Source organism: Physella acuta, unplaced genomic scaffold (assembly GCF_028476545.2).
Source record: "Physella acuta isolate Inbredline_101_S28 unplaced genomic scaffold, ASM2847654v3 ptg000007l, whole genome shotgun sequence".
Classification (NCBI taxonomy): Eukaryota; Metazoa; Mollusca; class Gastropoda; family Physidae; genus Physella; species Physella acuta.
The window spans coordinates 1,680,001-1,700,084 of NW_026731527.1; the positions used below are offsets into that span (position 1 = coordinate 1,680,001).

At 37.4% G+C, this 20,084-nt stretch overlaps 2 protein-coding genes across 5 annotated transcripts in view; both read left to right on the forward strand.

The window, feature by feature from the left end:
- Positions 1 to 3,262, forward strand: part of LOC131943617 (uncharacterized) — a 7,121-nt gene extending 3,859 nt beyond the window's left edge. For all 4 annotated transcript variants that reach the window (XM_059304007.1, XM_059304089.1, XM_059303923.1 and 1 more), the window contains exons 2-3: positions 297 to 629; positions 2,031 to 3,262. In XM_059304007.1, coding sequence (XP_059159990.1) covers positions 457 to 629; positions 2,031 to 2,844 — 987 coding nt within the window. In that variant the 5' untranslated portion in view covers positions 297 to 456 and the 3' untranslated portion in view covers positions 2,845 to 3,262. The remainder of the gene's footprint in view (positions 1 to 296; positions 630 to 2,030) is intronic.
- Positions 3,263 to 13,927: 10,665 nt separating this feature from the next.
- On the forward strand, positions 13,928 to 17,216 carry LOC131943536 (uncharacterized). Its single transcript, XM_059303749.1, has 3 exons — positions 13,928 to 14,038; positions 14,472 to 14,687; positions 15,576 to 17,216. Exons 2-3 carry the CDS (start codon positions 14,488 to 14,490, stop codon positions 16,669 to 16,671), a joined length of 1,296 nt encoding a protein of 431 aa, XP_059159732.1. The 5' UTR covers positions 13,928 to 14,038; positions 14,472 to 14,487; the 3' UTR covers positions 16,672 to 17,216.
- Positions 17,217 to 20,084: the final 2,868 nt, after the last annotated feature.

Below are 20,084 nucleotides of genomic sequence, written 5' to 3' on the forward strand. Positions count from 1 at the left end.
TATATATATATATATATATATATATATATATATATATATATATGTATATATATATATATATATATATATATATATATATATATATATATATATATATATATACATTGAAATACAAAATATTCGGAGTTTCATAGACAACCTGATATTGTTTCTTAAAAGACTTTAAATCATTATTAAACGCTAATGTTTTATTAATTAACTTTCTTCATTTTCGAACAAGAAAAGATGTAATGTTTTAAATCATCTGGTATTGTTTTCATTTTCGCACATATAAAGTTGATGATGTCTCTCCTTAGAACGATTAATCAGTGCTGGTTGCTGTTGATGTATTTTAAAGCAAGTGTCGCTGCTACGTCAGCTACTACAACAACTACTACTACACCTGACCTGTCAATTTAAAAGAATACAACCGCCACTATCCCGACAACAACAACAACAAAAATATCACTAACTACCATGAATTCAACAATGTTTCTTCAATCAACCTTGAATACTTCCTTGACAAACACTCCAACAAACCAGCTGTCTACCACTCAAGACTTTCCTACTGATATTGTATTGATGATGCGTGTCTCACAAATGAATCAACATACTGCTAATATACTTTTCACAGAACTACTCTTAAGCACGTATGTATCAATACCAGAAAGTTCATTAAAAATTTGTATATAATTTAATTTATCACATTTTAACAAAACTTAGATTACTTTAACTTGTGTTGACAATATAATTGGCTGTGTGCATACAGCGGGAATAATGTTTGTTCCTACACGGAGAGTTAAAAGGGTCGTGAATAATGCCCTTTGATTTTGCTGATGTTAACATAACCTTTCAATCCTAAACACGTAATAGAAATACAGTTCCGGGAATATTACTTATAGTACAGGGCGGTTGGAAATTTCTATTTCTATAAGGTAGCAAAGAATATACAATATAACAATCAATGTTCAAATATTTTTAATAATCAGCTTATACCGGGCATTCAGCCTGGTATATGCTGATTACTAAACACACATGCCCTTTACAGATAGGGTTTCACAGAGGCCAGTGCAGAGCCTGGCCGGGACGGCTAGTATATATATATATATATATATATATATATATATATATATATATATATATATATATATATATATATATATATATACTAGCTGTATAACATTGCTTCGCTAAGGTGAAAATTACATCATTCCAACACAACATTACTCTGTGGAAAACGAAAGAACCAAATACCATTTAGGCCGACAACACAAAACAATGTATCACACAAACCAAATACAACAAATAATTTACACTTAACGCAACCAAAAACAAGAAGCGCAACAAAAACTATTTTGTAGTCCTTGTAAAAAAAACATAATTGAATATTTATTAATATTTATTAAGACAAGCTATTTACAGTAGGAAACACTCTCTTAATTTAGATATGTATTGGTCTACACATTCAATTGTAATTGTCAAATTCAACCATATCAATAATTTTTTTACTATTTAATATACTATCTTATTACTATCCGGTTTTGCAAATAATATTGTCTACAATCAGAGTTAACAATATTTAAATCATAAATGCTGGAACATCGTCTTAGTTTAAAGAGAATTTCTGAAAGCGGAAATGGTATAAAAGCGTGCTATTAAATCTTTTGGAAAACTAAATTTAACAAGTTGAACATTCTAAATAATAACCCACAAATACTTAATTTTAAAAAATTATTGGTCTTGCATTTTGATTCTTATTTTTTTTGACGTAACTACTGCTTTTCTGTGTTCTTTAAAGATTAAACTTTACCATAATGATAAGGTATGTGTTAGATTTTTGTGTTGCTCTCACACCTCTTTACTGGTAATTGTAAAAACAATATTCACAGAGTTTTACCTGTTTCAAAAACTCCCACCTCCCCCCCCCCCCTGTGCACACTTCTGTCTATTACGTTAACCATTTAAGTTAAACTTTTAATTTAAAATGTTGCTTTAAAAATATTATACAATGTGTAAACGTAGATGAAACACAATTGCCGTTTTTGTTTCAGGTTCTTGTTCTGCATTTGTAGTGTCTCCTCTTCGTGTAGACTTCCCGCGACTTACCGTCCAACATCTGAATACTTTTACGACGCCGGTTCTGTTGATGAAAGCGGCTATGGCTACTCTAATGAAATATTCACGTGCAGTATGGAGGACTTCAATCTAGCACAGTCTACAACATACCTGACCTGCATGCGCAGACAGACATCTTGTGATAACTGCGGATATTTTAATTTCACAACCAGCCAGTATATTGGTCGAACCTGTCACGTCGAATGGGTGTCTACGCAAGCAGTAACAATAGAATATACTTCCCACAGAGTGAACTTCACCTGTGACTCTACTAGGGTGCAGTGTATCAATAGAGGTGCCTCTGCTATCCCAACACTGCCTACCAGTTCTAGCACCACCACAGACACTAGTGTAAAACCAAGCATTACTGAGATTGTGCAACTTGGTATTCCTTACAACGAAGAAACCAAAGACAAGATCTTTTATATTTCAAATATTCTATACGCTACTTTTTATACACTCAATACTTTCTTCCCCAAATCACTTGTGATTGTAATCGTAATACTTTTTATTGTATTTTATTTATGCAAACATGCACGTCGTAAACAACTGGAATCAGAACTTCGAAGAAATGTACGCAGAACAACGTTTGTAGACGTGCGGAACTACTATACCGCCAGACCCAGAGTGCCAAGACCGATTAAGGGGCCGAAATTTCGTCGCCAATTTTATTTTTTCAAAAAGTGGTTGACGCCAAGTTCGCTTTTTTCTCACAATCAAAAGCTCATTGTTGTAGAAAAAATTATTTAAAAAAAAAAGTCAAAGCCTTTTCCAAAATTAGACCACTTTCATGACGTACGGTTTGAAACTACCCGCATCAAATCGTGTCGAAAAATTAAACATCGAAAAAAACTAATACATTTATTTTAACCATAATAGTAAAGTAATGTCAAGTTTATGTTTGACTTTAATAAATTATATGATAGGTATTCTCGATGACAGAATATGGACATAATGTTAATTAAGGGGGGGGGGGCGATTTTCTTAAACACTTTTTTTCTATATTAGAACTTATGAAAAAAAATATTCTTACACATATGGATACACATTTTTATGTTGATCTCTTTTTGTCTTTTGCTTGTAATTGTCTTTACTGCGAGATTTAAAAAAAAAACAAGCTAACATTATGTATTATTTATAAAAATTAAAAAGAAGAATCTTCCTTTAACTTACGATGGTTGCTCATTTTTATTTTGAACACATATCGTTGATTAGGAATGATTCATATATTTTTAACTAATTGTAAAATCAAAAGAAAACAAAGAACTGTGATTAGAAACCACACAATCTTGTGGTTAATCAAAATTAGAAGACAAATATCATTTAGGCAGTTCGTCTTCTTCTTCTAAGTTCTTAATTATAATGCTGGAACGTATTTTCCCCCAACACAAGGATTATGTGTCAACACTTAGAAAACTATTTGACTCTTTGGATTTAGTCAGCTTTTCTTTCTGGATTTTCTTCCTTATCACTAAACTATTCAAGAACAAGGTAACTATAGTTTGACCGGGAATTCGAACTCGCAGGAATAAATCAAGATTTTTTGCAATTTTATACTGTGGCTTGTTGGAAAACCTACGCTACATTGTCACACGTTGCTACAGACTCAAGTATATCATTACAAATGCAATGCCACACAGTTAAATCATCTCCCTACGCCCTCTCATACACCCCCACCCCGTCCCTTCAATCCGTGGTTTAAAAAATAAGCCCTCATACTAATGAAAATCAATATAGCAAAGTACCACTTTATCTCTGAAATATAATAGATGTTTAATATACTAGAAAACATGACATTCCCTCCGCTATGTAAAACAACCCCTTCTCCTGCTGTGTTCTTCTCGTTTAGATAGTCTTTATGACGAAATCAGTAGATCACAGGCATAGCGGACCGCACCGGATGACACCATTTTGGGGGTGACACCCAGGCAAAAAATAGCAAAATATATAGAGAAAAACTTGAGGGGGGTGCAAATCGAAAGTTTGATGGGGGGCCATGCAAATCGAAACTTTGAGGGGGGAGGTGCAAATCGAAAGTTTGAGTGGGGGGGGGTGCAAATCGAAAATTTGAAAATTTGTCCCTCGGGAAGGGTCGCTACACCTCTGGGGGTGACACCATTAAGTGCCGCACCGGGTGACACCCGACCTCGCTACGTCACTGCAGTAGATAAATGCATTTGAGTTGGTTTAATTGGTATTTCCCAATAGTCGTTAGCAGTTATTTTAATCCAGTTAAGGCGACATTCTACATCTCGCCCTATACTTTCAGTTCTGGTACACGTGCCGAAATCAAATGATGTCTCATCCTCCCACCGCCTACCCCCAACCCTCCCAACCCCTTGATACAAGACTGCATTTGTCATAGCCCATTATCTCACTTAGTTTTATAAATTATAAAGTATATTTTTAAGTTGTTTTTTTACTACACTCTATTTTAACGGATAATCTATTTTTAGTGAAAAAAACTATTTTTAGACATATATTTGCCTACTTAAAATTGAACAGAGAGCAAAATGTTTTAGAGTAGCAATGAAACAGTTAATCGTTAGCGGAGCCTTTGGTGAGTGAAGTTGTTTTGTACTTAATGCTATGCATATTAAAGCTTTCAATACAACAAGGGCTACTAAGTTACTTAGCTCAGATGTGATATATTTCATAAGAACGTCGCTTAAATACAACCTAAACTGTTATGTCAATTTCATTATTAAAATCTATCATCTATAACCAGGACAAACTTTAAACTGGAATAAGTTATCTAAAAACATTTGCATTAAAGCATAGGGGTCGTCCATAAATGACGTCACACTCGTTGGGGGAAGGGGGGGGTCCGTAATTTTGTGACGGTGTGTGATGAGGGGGAGGGGGGGGGGGGTTCAGATGGTGCGACGTCACACTTTTGCATTATAAAAAAGCAATGTTAGAAAACGAATTTTAGACGTTATTTTGCGTTTTAGAAAACTGTTTTAATAAATTGTAATAACAATTGATTAAAATACTCTATTTTGACAGAGTTCAGCCAAGATTTTGGAAAAATATAGCTGTTTAAAAAAAATTCAACTACAATTTTGAGGGGGGAAGTATGCTGAGATGTGACGTCATTTTAGGGGGGGGGGGGGTCTGGCTTTTTGTGACGACGTGTGACGGAGGGGAGGGAGCGAGGTAAAAATCGTCCAAAAAAGCGTGACGTCATTTATGAATGACCCGATAACATTAAACCACCATATCAGACCGTGTCGATCATATAAAGCACCAGAGCATGTCGATCACAAATATTACGTGTTTTCCAATTAACTTCCCGTTACACACACAGGGACCCGCCCGTCAATATTGTTACAACAATTTCCTATCGTATCATCGCTGTCATTACGAAATTGATATCAGGGGAGTTGTCAAGCATGGACAAGGATGGATATTACATTGCTACATGTTGAGAAAATATAAAAATGACTATAAACGTATGTTGGCATTAGTCTAGCTAATGATGTGTTGTACGTCTGCATGTCTTTTCTATTTACTGGTAAGATTGTAGATTTTATCTAAAAAAGGTAATGAGTATATTTAATACTTTTTTTTCTATTTTTTGTTTTGTAATTTTTAAGAGAAATAAACTAGAATTTAAGTTAGACATTGTATAGATGGCACATCAGAAGCGTCTACATGAGTGGGCAAGCAATTTATTATTGTTTGTGTTTATTTTTTTTTAAGTTTGAGTGATCTTGTGTTTCGATTGATCTAGTAATTATTGTTCCCGTGTATTTTTATAGAAATGCAACCCAAGTTTACAATGAATATCTTCAGAGTGAACAGACTGTGTTTGGTGTTGTTGATTTGCTTTGAAGCAATCGTTGCTTCAAATTATACAACAACCACAACATCAACGTCGCCAACAACTACAATAGTAACTACAACAACACTGACAACCACTACACATTATACTTCTAACAACCCGTCAAATCCAAATAATTCGACCAATATTAGTACGACAATGACTCCATCATCTTCAAAGAAATCAACAACAGTTTTTGAAACAACTTCGACAACGAAATCAACAGCAACCACTCAGACAACCACTACATCAACCCATCTCACAACCACCCTACCCTCTGTCACTGACTATGTTTTGGTTATGAATATCACTGAAGAAAATCAGCACTCTGTTTATTTAGAGTTTACATTAGAACTCGTAGCTGCGTAAGTTAATCATTTATTCGAATTTACATTTTTAATTTCCAGTAGAATAACAGGCTTATAAAAATAATTTAAAATAATTAAATAGTATAATGTATCCTCAAAACCTCGTTGGTAGAAATATCAAGTAAAATGTTGCGAACGATAAAATTATTCTTTGCTTTCAACCTTATTTGAATAGTATTTAAACAAGTATATTGCCGTAATAACATTAGTTTTCAGGAAATTGCACAAAACTAAAACATGTATATATTTAAAACTCGAACTACGTATTTGTTATATTGTAATGTGAAAGGTTTGACCGTGTAATCAAAAAATGTTAATTTCAAAATCTTGTTTCTAAATAACGATTACCACTTAAATAAAAATACGTATAAAATAAATTTTAGTTTAATTCACTTTAGGTTTTATGTAATTTTTGTACGAAACAATGTCCTACTTGCAAAGAATAACATTGTTTGCTATGATACTACATGTTAATACATTATTTTCCTCAGATTTTTCGCTTGTCTTTGCGGTAACTCCTCCCTCTGCGAAATCCCACTCAACATGACCAATAATAGTTACCATTTGGGCTCTGTACAAAGCATCAAAAACTCGACGGTTGGAACATTTGTTTGTAGAGTTGACTACCTTGGTACGGTTCCAACGGCCTTGAACTGCAGTCGCGTACAACCCGCTTGTGACAAATGCGGCTATTTTAATTTCACGTCAATCCAGTGTAGTACTCAGCTAACTCAAGTTCATTGGCAGTCCAATCAAACCGTGAAAATAGAGTTCAATTCGAACCTTAGTTTTAGCAACTGTAGCTCCAACGTTCAATGTTTCTCAAAGAGTGACACAAATTCTTCAGAAAATGTCACCAACAGAAACTTTATATCTACAACAAATCCTTCGCAAAACGTTACCAACAGCAGCTTCACTTATTCGACAAATACTACATACACTGTCACAACCCCAGCCACAGTTAACTACAACGAAATCAAAACACAGGCTATGATTGAGGCTCCTATAAACCTAGCCCTAGCTGTTGCAGTTGGATGCTTATCGTTAATAATTATTATAATTTTCATTGTTTTACTCGTCAGAAAAAGAAAACGATCAAACACAAAAAACGAAGCGTCTTCCAGCAATGTCCATGGGAGTTTGGTCAGTACCAACACTCATTCCGTCCCTCTTTACTGTGCTTTAGAAACTGGATGCACGTCAGAAGAGAATCAGTACTCACACTTTACAACTGACACCTCAGGCTATATAAACCAGCGGACACTGAGTCAGGAAATAGCGATGTCTAAAAATGAGATTGAGAAAATATAATCTCAAACAGAACGCAACACGACGAGACTAATATGTAACAGATATCATGCTGTAGCTTTTATTCAGAAACGAAACGATGTTTTTAATGTTGCTTATAGGTAGTCTTCTTATTTTTCCCTCTTCGTTCTTTTCCGTATTGTAATTTTGACAGGATTTCCTCCTAGGCAATTAAATATTACGAGTCAATATGCTATTCCCGTTGACCAGAGTTTCTTCCAGGCATCTCTTCGGGGGAGGGGGGGGGGGGGCTTTGCCCCCTCGAAAATATTCTACCGCCGCCCCCCCCCCCCCCCCGAACGAAATGAAATTTATATAACTTATATAGAAAACTAGCGTACCCGACCCCCCCGCGTTGCCGCGGGGATAGAAGAAAGTTTGACGCAATATAATATGATTTCACCAACGCGTTATCAATTATAATTATATGTTCTTAGACGCGTGACCTTCTTTTCTAAAAATGAGTTATTTAAATGTAAGCAATGCCTGTTCTTGGATCATAAATATCAGGACACGGGTTTACCTACACTAACGCATGAAAACCTTGAGTGTACATTAATCACTCACCGAAATAATATGGTAACACACTTCGGTGACCGCCTCTGTGTCAGAGCGTAGAGGGGCGCTCTCAGGGCCCCCACCCCCCGATTACACTACCGCATAGGCGCGGCGTACGACCCCTGGCTCCTTAAAACTAACAGGCGCTATCGGCCAAATAGGATCTTTAACACGTAAAAAAATTATTTGACGTGTTTTAAATATCAGTGTGACTGATGCAATATGCTAGCGTTACTAATGGTCTATTAGAAGCTCGATCTCAATTTCTGACTGGATCGTCTAATAACAGATGCTTATTGCGTCATTCGCAAAGTGACGAAACTCTACAGTAGGCTTCTCATATTCAAAAAGTTATTTTTTCATCTTTCGCAAGGTGACGAAACTGCACAGAAGGATTTCCTCGCGTTACAAAGTTATTTTTAGAAGCCTGTTGTAGTTTTACCGCTGAATATCGTAGTACCCCTTACTCGCTATGCAGGACGCTCAATTAATGGATGCCAAGTGCCAAATTAGTCGCTCTAAAACTCTGGGCGCCAAACCGTGTATTGACGAATGTTGTACCCTATATGGCGCCGCCCGTATTCTCATCTACTCCCTAAAGTTTCATGGCACTCGGATGAACCGCATCCGAGTTTTATTTTTTATATAACGTGTAAAGAGAAAAAAAATCGTCCCCCGGGGGGCACCGCCCTTGCAATATTAAACAATATTTTTTTGCAGAATCCTACCATTGAGTGATCTAATCATGGTACACGGATGAACGGTGTGAAATCGAAAATTTATAAACCGTATATAGAGAAAAATCGCACCCTCCCGTGGCGTCGCCCTTGCGAAATTAAAAATGATTTTTTACAGAACCCTTCCCTAGAGTTTTATAATGAACTCCCCAAAGTTTCATGCCTATCGGATAAACGGTGTCACTGCAATTCACTTTTTATTATTTTTATATACCGTAAATAGAGAAAAATCGGACCCTCCCGAGGCGCCGCCCTTGCGAAATTAATTTTTTTTTTACAGAACCTTTCCCTATAGTGGTATATTGAACTCCCCAAAGTCTCATGGCTATCGGATGAACGATGCCAAACCAAAATCGACTTTTATTTTTATATACTGTATATAGAAAAAAAAAATCGCGCCGTGTCGGGGCGCCATCCCAAGCGAATTTGAAATATTTCTTTTACTCAGAAACCTCCCCATGAATATTGTCAACAACTTCCTAAAGTTTCATGGCGATCGCGTGAACGGTGTCACGGCAATTCACTTTTATTATTTTTATATACCGTATATAGAGAAAAATCGCACCCTCTCGTGGCGCCGCCCTTGCGAAATTAAAAATGATTTTTGTACAGAACTCTTCCCTAGAGTGTTCTAATCAACTCCCCAAAGTTTCATGCCTATCGGATGAACAGTGTGAAATCAAAATAGACTTTTATTTTTATAAATCGTATATAGAGAAAAAACAAATCGCGCCCTACCGGAGCGCCACCCCTGCAAATTTGAAAATGTATTTTAAGCAGAAACCTCCCCATGAATATTCCCAACATATTCCCAAAGTTTCATGCCTATCGGATAAACGTTGTCACTACAGTTCACTTTTATTATTTTTATATACCGTAAATAGAGAAAAATCGCACCCTCCCGTGGCGCCGCCCTTGCGAAATTAAAAATGATTTTTGTACAGAACCCTTCCCTAGAGTAGTATAATGAACTCCACAAAGTCTCATGGCTATCGGATGAACGATGCCAAACCAAAATCGACTTTTATTTTTATATACCGTATATAGAAAAAAACAAATCGCGCCCTGTCGGGGCGCCACCCCTGCGAATTTGAAATTTTTTTTTTCGCAGAAACCTCCCCAGGAATATTCTCAACAACTTCCCAAAGTTTCACGGCGATGTGATGAGAGGTGTAGTAATGCATAAAGGACACACAGACATACATTGCTTTTTATATATATAGATAGATATATACTTTTAACAGTGTCTGTCCCCCCCGCCCCCCCCCCCCCTGAAGAAAGTCTACCGCCCCCCCCCTCCCGAAAATTTCAAGTGTCCCCCCGGAGAAAAAAGTCTGGAAGAAACACTGCCGTTGACTCCAAACTCCTGCCTATTTTTTTCCTTCTGGATTTTCTTTAATAGCCTTTGTCCACCCAAGAATAAACTACAAGGTTGCTGTTGTTTCGTTTTGGCCTCATCTGCCCGGAAGTTTAAAGCATGACTTTTTAGCAACTATGAGCTTTACCGGTACAACAATTACGACCCATAAAAGTCGTCAAGATCCTCCCACTTCACCTCGGCTTATGAGGGTGTAGTGTTGATAATGCTATTGCAAGCCTCCTTTACTTTCCCTAACACAGTCATCTGCCTATCGAGCCTGGTCGTTTCAGTGACATCCTATGGACTCGAACTCATGATCCAGCTTCAGGCTTTTGGGTTAGCAGTCGAGCTCTCAACCGCACGACCATCACAAGTAACTTATGTCATTTAACATAGACTTAAAGTGGCTACACATCTTCTGTTGTTAAAAATCAGAAGAAAAAAAATAGTTCACTTAATAAACTTGGCGAAAGTATGTAACAATTTCTTTTTATCCATTCTTAATTGTAGTGATGATTTCTTCTGTTGTGTTAATGTCAATAAAATATTCTGAATAACAAACTGTTATTTTTTTTTAATAATTACAACTAACAAACTAATGTCTTTGGTGACAATTTGTACATACAATAAATGTATTACTATGAACTTTTAGGGATTGTTCATTTGATACTGAGATAATTTCTACACACTTTTTAATAGGATAACTAAAAGAAAAAATAACCGTGATACAGCTGTCAATAAAATACAGCACTTTCTGAAGCTACCAAATATATCATTTTTTATTATTTTTTTTTTAAATAATGTATCAGCCAGCAGTTGTAATAGACCTAATTTAAAGTTACACTTTCTGACTTGGCTATCCACAATGCAGTTGAAGTAGATTTAACCTATTTCTGTGAGCTCGGTATGTAAAGGATAAACACTATGCCCAGTAGTCAGAAACCTACCATTGCATTGGTGGACTTGGGGGACTTCCTACTGACTTGATCCCCCGATCCGAACTCAAGACTTTCAAGTTAAAAGCTGCAAGCTCTACCTTCCTACCAAGCCATCCAATATCCAGCTAAATTATAAAAAAAAAACAATCAACTTGAGCAAAATGGAAAAAAAATTAAAAAAAGGTCTGAGGCAGTGTTGTGTAACATTCTTATGTTACATAACGCATATAAAAATCATTGTGTGTATTTCCCATTGTAAGATTATCCGAAATAAACTGTTTACTACATATTTTAGCTAAATATATCACCTGATTTTTTCCCGATACGTTAAAAACATGTGTATAACTTCGTCAATCCAACATCGATTTAAATCTATTTTTAATCTGCGAGATAACATCTGGGTATTAGCAGAACAGATAAAAAAGAATACTTCGCTTCTATAAACAGCGATTTCTATATTTAGAACTGTTGGTGTTATCAGGGTAGAACTGAGCTGATAAAATAACATTGTGTGACGGTGTACAAAGTACTTTACGTAAGTTTGCCAACGTTTTACCACTGAGGCGCACTTTATGTTAGAATTGTGAACAAAAAGACACTCTCGCCTTGATATTTTGCAGACATTTATCTCCCCGGGGGGGGGGGGGGGGGGGAGAAGAGGGGGGAGTCACTTGGAATTTTAGGGGGACACTAGTAAACAACATAGATTATACAATTTTTTTTCGTTCCCCTCTTCCCCCCCCCCCCCCCCAGCCTGGCTGTGTCCAAAAGCCCCTGGGGTTTAAATTTAAAAAAAAAAACCCATACAGTAATAGACTAGCTGTGTCCAAAAACCCCGGGAAATGTTAAAATTGGCCCCCACTGCAGATTGATGTTAACATTGTGCATTCTTTTTCTCCATCAAATCCTGAGTTTTTCAACTTAGCATGAAGGTATGGAAAATGTAGAAAGACCAGCAAATTATTTGTAAATGTCAAGTCTCTAATAAGACTAAATCAAAGCAAGTATAAGCCCACTACATCAACGATCCTGGCGGCCCCCTTGAAAGAGCTATAAATAACAATGGCGCAACATCAGCGTTGAGAGTCACGTGACTACCGTTATCTAGAACGAGGTATTCCGATGAATCATCTTCCACACGGCCACTTCGGTCAGCTGTGATTACGTCACCTTGGCCAGTGTTACTGTGACCTAACCTTGGTGCTAAATACGTAGGTGATATGTTAATACAATATTTGTCTGAGAAAATCTTGATGTTATTTTACATTATACTTTTTTCTTTTCTTTCTAAGAACAGTAATCTGTATGTCTACAAATATTAAAGACAATCTAAATAAATTAGATTTAAGGTGTATAGATCGTATAGAACGTTATTAAAATAATTTTGAAAAAAATTAGTAGCAGTAACCATTGTTCCTTCCAGACTCCGGGGGGCACTTGATATTTTCGGGGGGGGGGGGGGGGGGGGGGGGAAGAGACAACATTTTCCGGGTGGGGGGGGGGGGGCGGACTCTGGTCAAAGCATAGGTTTTCTATATAAATTCCATTTCCTTCTGGGGGGGGGGGGCGGTAGACTTTCTTCGGGGGCCTGAGCCCCCCCCCCCCCCCCCCCCCCCCGAAGAGATGCCTGGAAGAGACTCTGGTAGTAACACAGACAAGATATCTCATAAGCAGCTGTTTAGAATTAAGACGAGGCTTCAATTATTGACGTCAAATAGGGAGGGGGGGGGCAGCCTAGGATATTGTGAAAATGTGTGACGGGATATGAGCATGGTTTAAAAATGTACAATATAAATTCTGTTGTGTAATTTTTTAAAATGAAGAACACACTTTTAAAAGCACTAAAACGCGTTTATTCATATGGGTGGAGTTGGTTAGCTAACTCTTCGTGGCGTCATCTATATATAGATCTATAATTCTCTTCATTGGGACCATACGAAACACCACGCAGCTTAGCCACCACCCTCATCCCCACCTGTCAGATGAGCTGTGGTTCACCCCGAATGTTTACAATAGTAAACTATAAGTTCGAATAAGTGACGACTATTAGGGGCAGATAATTTAGTTTTTAAACGATTTGAAACTATGGGGAGATAATAAGTTCTGCTTGCTATTTTCATTGTCGTCTGTAAACGGCTGCCTTCACTGGGCGGGGTGGGTGAGGGGGGGGTGGGGGGGGGGGGGTTGGGGAGGCAGGGGGTGTGGGGTAGTGTGATTTTTTTTAAAATTATGAATTGTTGATAAGTAGAAAATAAAACAACTAGATCTAGATAGTGGCGTATGCTACGTCGCGGGTCAGCTCGTTTATTTTATTTCTCCCCGGTCAAGTCAGGTAACCACGTGAGCTGCATTTACACAAGAAGGTGTAGGAACCCACCTCAAGACTTTCGTAAAGCGATTGAGCTATCCATCGACCATGCTTTACCTCAGCGACAACTCTAACATTAAAATATAGTAAAAAAATATCCGTGTGTCACAATTACCGTTTTTTATTAATAAAATAATATCTGTAGACTATAAAGTAGAGAAACAATAATTAATTAATTAATTAAAGTCTCTAATTACAGATGACATGAGGTGATGTCAATCAACAGTAATTAAGTCAGCGAGTTATTTTGAGAGATGCTGCGATAAGCTAATGTTGACAATAATTCATGACGTCAGCACGACGCTCATCAAATTATCTATATAATTGTCCGTTAATTAGCTTCATGTCAAATTTAAATAGACGGTCCCCAGGAGTTTATTGCAGTTGCAAATTTCTGTTGTTGTTTTGTTTTCCAAAGAAACAATCAGAACAACTAAAGGATATAGGATAGGACATAAAGCTTATTCCTCGATACAAAACTGTAAGTTTAATTTGAATACATTGCATCAGCCACCCTAACAACAAGAAATATGTTCAGAGACACCATTAAAAAACAAATTAGACATGCGTTAACTGCATAATCATGGAGAAAAATAAATTATGCTTTATTAATCGATTATTCAAGATGCTGTTCATTATCTAAAATAGTAACAACTTAATTTGTGTGAGGTATTGTCCGAATGAATAATCTAACAATGCCAAAATAGTTTTTAACTTTAGACCTTAATGACATGTTGGTTTACATGTAGAGTAAATTAACACTGAACTTATATGTTTATTAAAAAAATTTAAGAATTGAAATAATTTAAATTTATACAATTTTTTTTTAAATAGTAATGAAAAAAAAACGAAAAACAAAACATAAACAAATAAAAACACGGCTTTATTTACTTTTGTGTTTGTAAAATCCGCAGGTCTAAATACGCAAACATGAAGACCAAACTTGGTCTCTTCTGGCTGATCACTGCGTCGTGTCTGAGCAGCGCGCGAGCAGCTGATGACGTCACTAACGTCTCCATCAACGCCAACGTGTCCAGATTCCTGCCTAACTACATCGCCATGAACCTGACGGTCGTGGACTCCGTCTGGCACAGTCCAACGGTCGTGTTCGAACCTGTCACCCTCGCAGAGTAAGCTGAATGTGTTGAGCAGTGTTTCTTTCAGACTTTTTCTCCGGGGGTGGGGGGTACTTGATATTTTCCGGGGGGGGGGTAGGGGGACACACTGGTAAAAGTATATTTTTTCTATATTAATTCCATTTCGGGGGGGGGGGGGCGGTAGACGTTTTACCAGAGATGCCTTGAAGAAACTCTGGTGTTGAACTGTTCTTTTCTGTTGCTAGTTGAACTGGGTTTATGGCGCTTTGCATTCCTTAATTTAAAAAATAACATTATGTGTTGCGATACTTTACATTTCTTATTAGTGTTACTGTACTTTACTTTTCTAATAAAAAGAACGTCTACAATCGTATAATATTGTAAAACATGGCAGTGACAAGTTGATACTAATTCCTTAATTGTGTCCCACGACCCACTCCCTGATGAAATAAAAAAAGGATTATATGTAACCATTCTAATAATTGCCCACCCCCTACACATAAAGTGGCTCAAACCCCAGGAGTAGAATGTCTAAAACTAAACCCTAACCCTATCCATCAAACTGAGGCGGAGAGAGTCCGATACTCCCATTCTGACGTTATTAGAAGAACCATTTAGCCTAGCAGCTAGCATAATGTTAAACTACCCTTAACACGTGACGCACACACATTTTTTTTTCCAAAAATGTATGTATCGTACTATCGTTCTGCCTCTTTAAAAAATTTGAATCTTTTTCGATAAAGTAAAGGGAATTAATTCAGGATTGTAAAACGTCGACTGTCAATTAAGATTTATTCCTGAATTACTTCCCTTCCCAAGTTTGCTTGTTCTTATTTAACACATAATATAAACATTATTTGTTTATTATTTTTGTTCCTACTGCTTTATTATACAACAATTTATGTTGGATATTTATAACAGGCTGGCAGATTGTCTATGCAACGACTCTTCCCTCATCTGCGTGACGCACATTGAATTTATTCACGGCCCTGCCGGGTATTTCTTCTCCCCGACCACAACGGTGCAGGAAACGTTACCCACACCATCCAACAACACCAACAGCTTCGTCTGCCACATCCCGGACGTCCGCTACCTCCAAGGACACGGTAACCTCACCTGCACCCGCTCGGACTACAACTGCAGCGACGTCACCAAGATCAACGCCTGCAGTTTTGAAACCCAAGGCAGCTGTGACTCCTTCTCCTTCTACTGGGCGCTAAACCAGGACATTGAGGTGACCGTAAACACGCAGAATGTCAACGCATCTTGCAACCACGGGTGTTTAGACTTACCAACAACAACAGCAGGACATTTAGCTACTACACCTGAATCTTCTAGTGGATCTAGTATGAACGTCTTCGTCTTGATTGGAATCATAGCTGGGGCCGCCTGCGGACTTGTTCTTTTAATTGGAATTATTGTAATTATTGTTATTTGTGCAACAGGTGATAAGAAAAAGAAGAAGAAGAAGAAGGAATCAAAGTCGGATGAAAATGTGGAAGCTCGTGATTCTACAAGAGCGTCTGTGGTATCGAAACACGATGAAGTGGAGCTTGATGATCTTCCTACGTCTGAAATAGAAGAGGTCGCGCCTTTGTCTTACACGCAAATTGAAGCATCCGGAGATTCAGGGGAGGCTACTCAAAACGGTAAGGACAACTCTAGGTCTTCCCTTGTTTCAAACAAGAACAGCTCGTCTTCTATACAGAGCGAGGATAAAGGTGTGAAGATCAGAGAAAAGGACCCGAACAAACCCGTGGGGTCAGTCTCCGACAGGGGGAGCTCACTCTACTCCAGAATCGTCCAGGATGACGTCAACAGGCAGCTGGCGGACGACGCCCAGGCCAAACACGACGCAACGGACAGTTTCTTCCAACAGCCGGCCTTGACCTACAAGCGGTACTCGGAGCCCGGGCTCACCAGCCTGGAGGTCAGCAAGAGGACCAGCCACGCCCACTCCAACCGCGAGCTCAACGCCTCGCTGGAGAACGACTTCGTGGACACCTCCAGGTTATGACGTCAGAAAGTTGATAAAAGCACGAGGTTATGACGTCACCGTGGATGAGAAACGATGTTGTGGCGTAACGTCCAATACCAGCTTAAAAATACATATTCTTAATACATATTTGTAAACACAGTAAATGCAACTCAGTTATATAATGATGCTTTTCTGTCATGTGTCTTTATCGGGTTAGGTCTAGAAATAAGGACACGGTCTGCTTTTGTGATACGGTTAGGGTTCGTTTTGGGATTTAGAAGACTGTCTAAATATAGCCACGAATATAGCCCCGTCAAAAACTGTGTTAGGGCCGTCATTTAATACCCTGCTAATAGTGCGAAAAAAAAATAACTCCACTATGCTATGCTGGCAATATTCTTGTGCAAGTTTATTCTTTACTTCATTTTTTAAAATCTCACTTTAAATTTCCCCAAACAAAATGATATACTTTTATACATTTCGAAATAAAAGTTTGAAGTTTTGAAAATTGGTCTTTCATTTTATTAATAAACGAGACAAACTGACGATGTCATAGTGGCAATTAAGCTGTGTGTTAGGTCTTGATCAGGGGCGTAGCAAGGGGGGGGGGGGGGGCGGGGGGTGCGGACCGCACCGGGTGACACCATTTAGGGGGGTGACACCAAGGCAAAAAATAGCAAAATATATAGAGAAAAACTTGAGGGGGGGGGGGGTGCAAATCGAAAGTTTGAGGGGGGGGGGTGCAAATCGAAAATTTGAAAGTTTGTCCCCGGGAAGGGTCGCTACGCCGCCTCTGGGGGGAGGTGGGGTTGACACCATTAAGTGCCGCACCGGGTGACACCCGACCTCGCTACGCCACTGGTCTTGATGTGTACCTAAACACAATAACAACATGTGAAGAATCTACTAATGTCAAATATAAAAGAAATATTTCATAATCTAATTTTAAAAAAATATTATATAGACATAATATGTTTTTTTTATATTTTAAATTGTTAATATTGTAATTGAAATGTCTTTTCCAAATAGAAATTAATATGTAGTGTATTTTGATTAAAATGGAACACAAATTTCAGCTTTGGTTTTTTTGTTTTTAAAGAAAAATTAGCACATTCATTAGTAATGTTACTCAAGACATGACGCTGGGAAAACTGGAGTTGAAAGCAAGTCTAAGATCTCTTTCTAGACATAAAAAACTCAGTAAAAGGACACTCAATCGAAAACATGATATGTAGATTTCTCAACACAATTGCAGCACAACAAAACAAAACAATCGGATAGTTACAACAGGGCAGGGAATGGGGGATTTACTCTTTCGAAATGCCAAGATAAAGGCCGGTAACTCCGGGCACTTTTTTAGCTTATCTTTCCCTGGGACATTTTTCTTCCTGTTGTCAAGGCTGGCTTAGCTGTCGGCACACTAAGATTAACGTGCAGGTAATATATGATGCGTGACATATACTGTTACAGGAATGTTCTTGGCTGTAAAACAGCCCCTATACGTAATGTATATGGAAGGGAAACATTGCTATGTAATACAGTAGGCCTATATATTTTAGGTAGTAAACTAATACATAAAATCATTGTCTTGAATGTGGGGGGGGGGGGGGGGGTAAGGGGATACGTAACGAGTTAAAATAGTATACATTTATAAAGCATGTTTACTTGTGAAAGCGTAGGGGAGGTACCATAGTTTTTTTTTATTTGGAGAGGGGAATGAATGAAGGGGGAAGGGCGAAGTGGTATCAACATGCTAGTGGCTTTAGGGGGTGGGTGGGTAGAAAAATTGAGCAATGCAAAGCGCAATGGGTGGTGCAATTAAGAGACTAGCTTAATGGATGTCGAGGTTAAAGCACGTTTTAAACGACGAGGCTACGCCACGTCCCCTAGGGGGTAACACGACATTAGTTCATGTAGTCACTTCTTAATTTCAACAGTGTGTTGTAGTGGGGGGAGGGAGGAAGTTGAGATCGCAGATGTTTTTTCTAAAAATACGTGTCTGTAGAAATTTAGACGATTATTTTCTCACATGAATAATACATTTTCTGTTGCTTTAGCTTTTCAAGAAAATATAGACGGGAGGTTAGGTAAATATTCCCCCCAGCTTTCGATTCACACTTATTCAGGCACGAAGTATGTTGTATGTATAGGTAAGTGTGTGTAGCTGTTAACCTATCAGACAACTTACTTCCTTCTAGAGATAAAGTTTTACTTAACTGCTTTGTTTTTTGTTTTTGGTTTTTTCTCTTCTAAACTTGGACGAAAATGAGTCAAAGTTCACATAATGTTTATGGTAATGATGATAATTATATAGGCCTGTATATTGCTTCCTTAAAACTAGACTGTTTTCACTCAAGTTTTTAAATTATTCACAAGAAGGCTTCACGGTTTTGTTTTCCCTTTACATTTCTTTGTGAAGTAATTAGGGAAATACAATTGTTGTGTAATAATGGAAAGTGATATAGCCACAAATATTTCGCAATACCACTTTGGTAGTTTTAAAACAAAATTGTGTAAAAATATAGAAGAAATCGAAAAATGGATCTACAATAGCCAAGTTCTGAGCAAGATATATATATATATATATATATATATATATATATATATATATATATATATATATATATATATATATATATATATATATATACATATATATATATATATGGACAAAAATAGCAAAAAGCTAAGAAAATGAATGTTACACATCAAATGTACACACGTTTAGTAGCAACACAGCACAAATCCTCCTCACAAAAAACAAGACCGACACACCCAAGGATATTGGCGGCTAGGGCTTTGTCGGAGATGTGGTTTGAATTATACGGGCAGTTTATAACAATACCGTCGTGTTTTTGTTGCATTGCTCTACTGCTCAAGCGAAAATGTGAATGTCATGTGTGTGTATGTGTGTTTGTGTGTGTATATATATGTGTGTGTGTGTTTGTGTGTACGCGCGCGTATACCCTAAATATTTACATTTAAGTGGTATTTATGTATTTATTTATTTAACAAAATCTTGCAAAGACACACATTCTATTCACACACCCATCACTCAACCTGGTTCAGTGAGATTCATTGAGATAAATTTGTTGGTTAGATTTCTTGTGGAACTGTACGGATATGTTAACTGCAGTATTCAATCCCGTTTAAAATGTATCAATTTGTAAACGGTGGAAAAAGCAATTCTGTTATAAACTTCTAGGCTATAATTTCGCACGCAACCTTGTACGTTCTAAGTAGAAAACCTACTAAACCAGATGTCCATTGAATAGAAAAATTTCAATCTCTTTTAAATGGCAACACGTGGGATTTATACAGTTAAATAGCGTAACAGTTGAGTAGACTCTATTCAAACGTATGGTTGAAAATACGACAGATTCTTATTTAAAAATACATTAATGCTTCCACAGAATTAGGAAGGTTTAACAAAATGCAAATTAAAGAGCCAA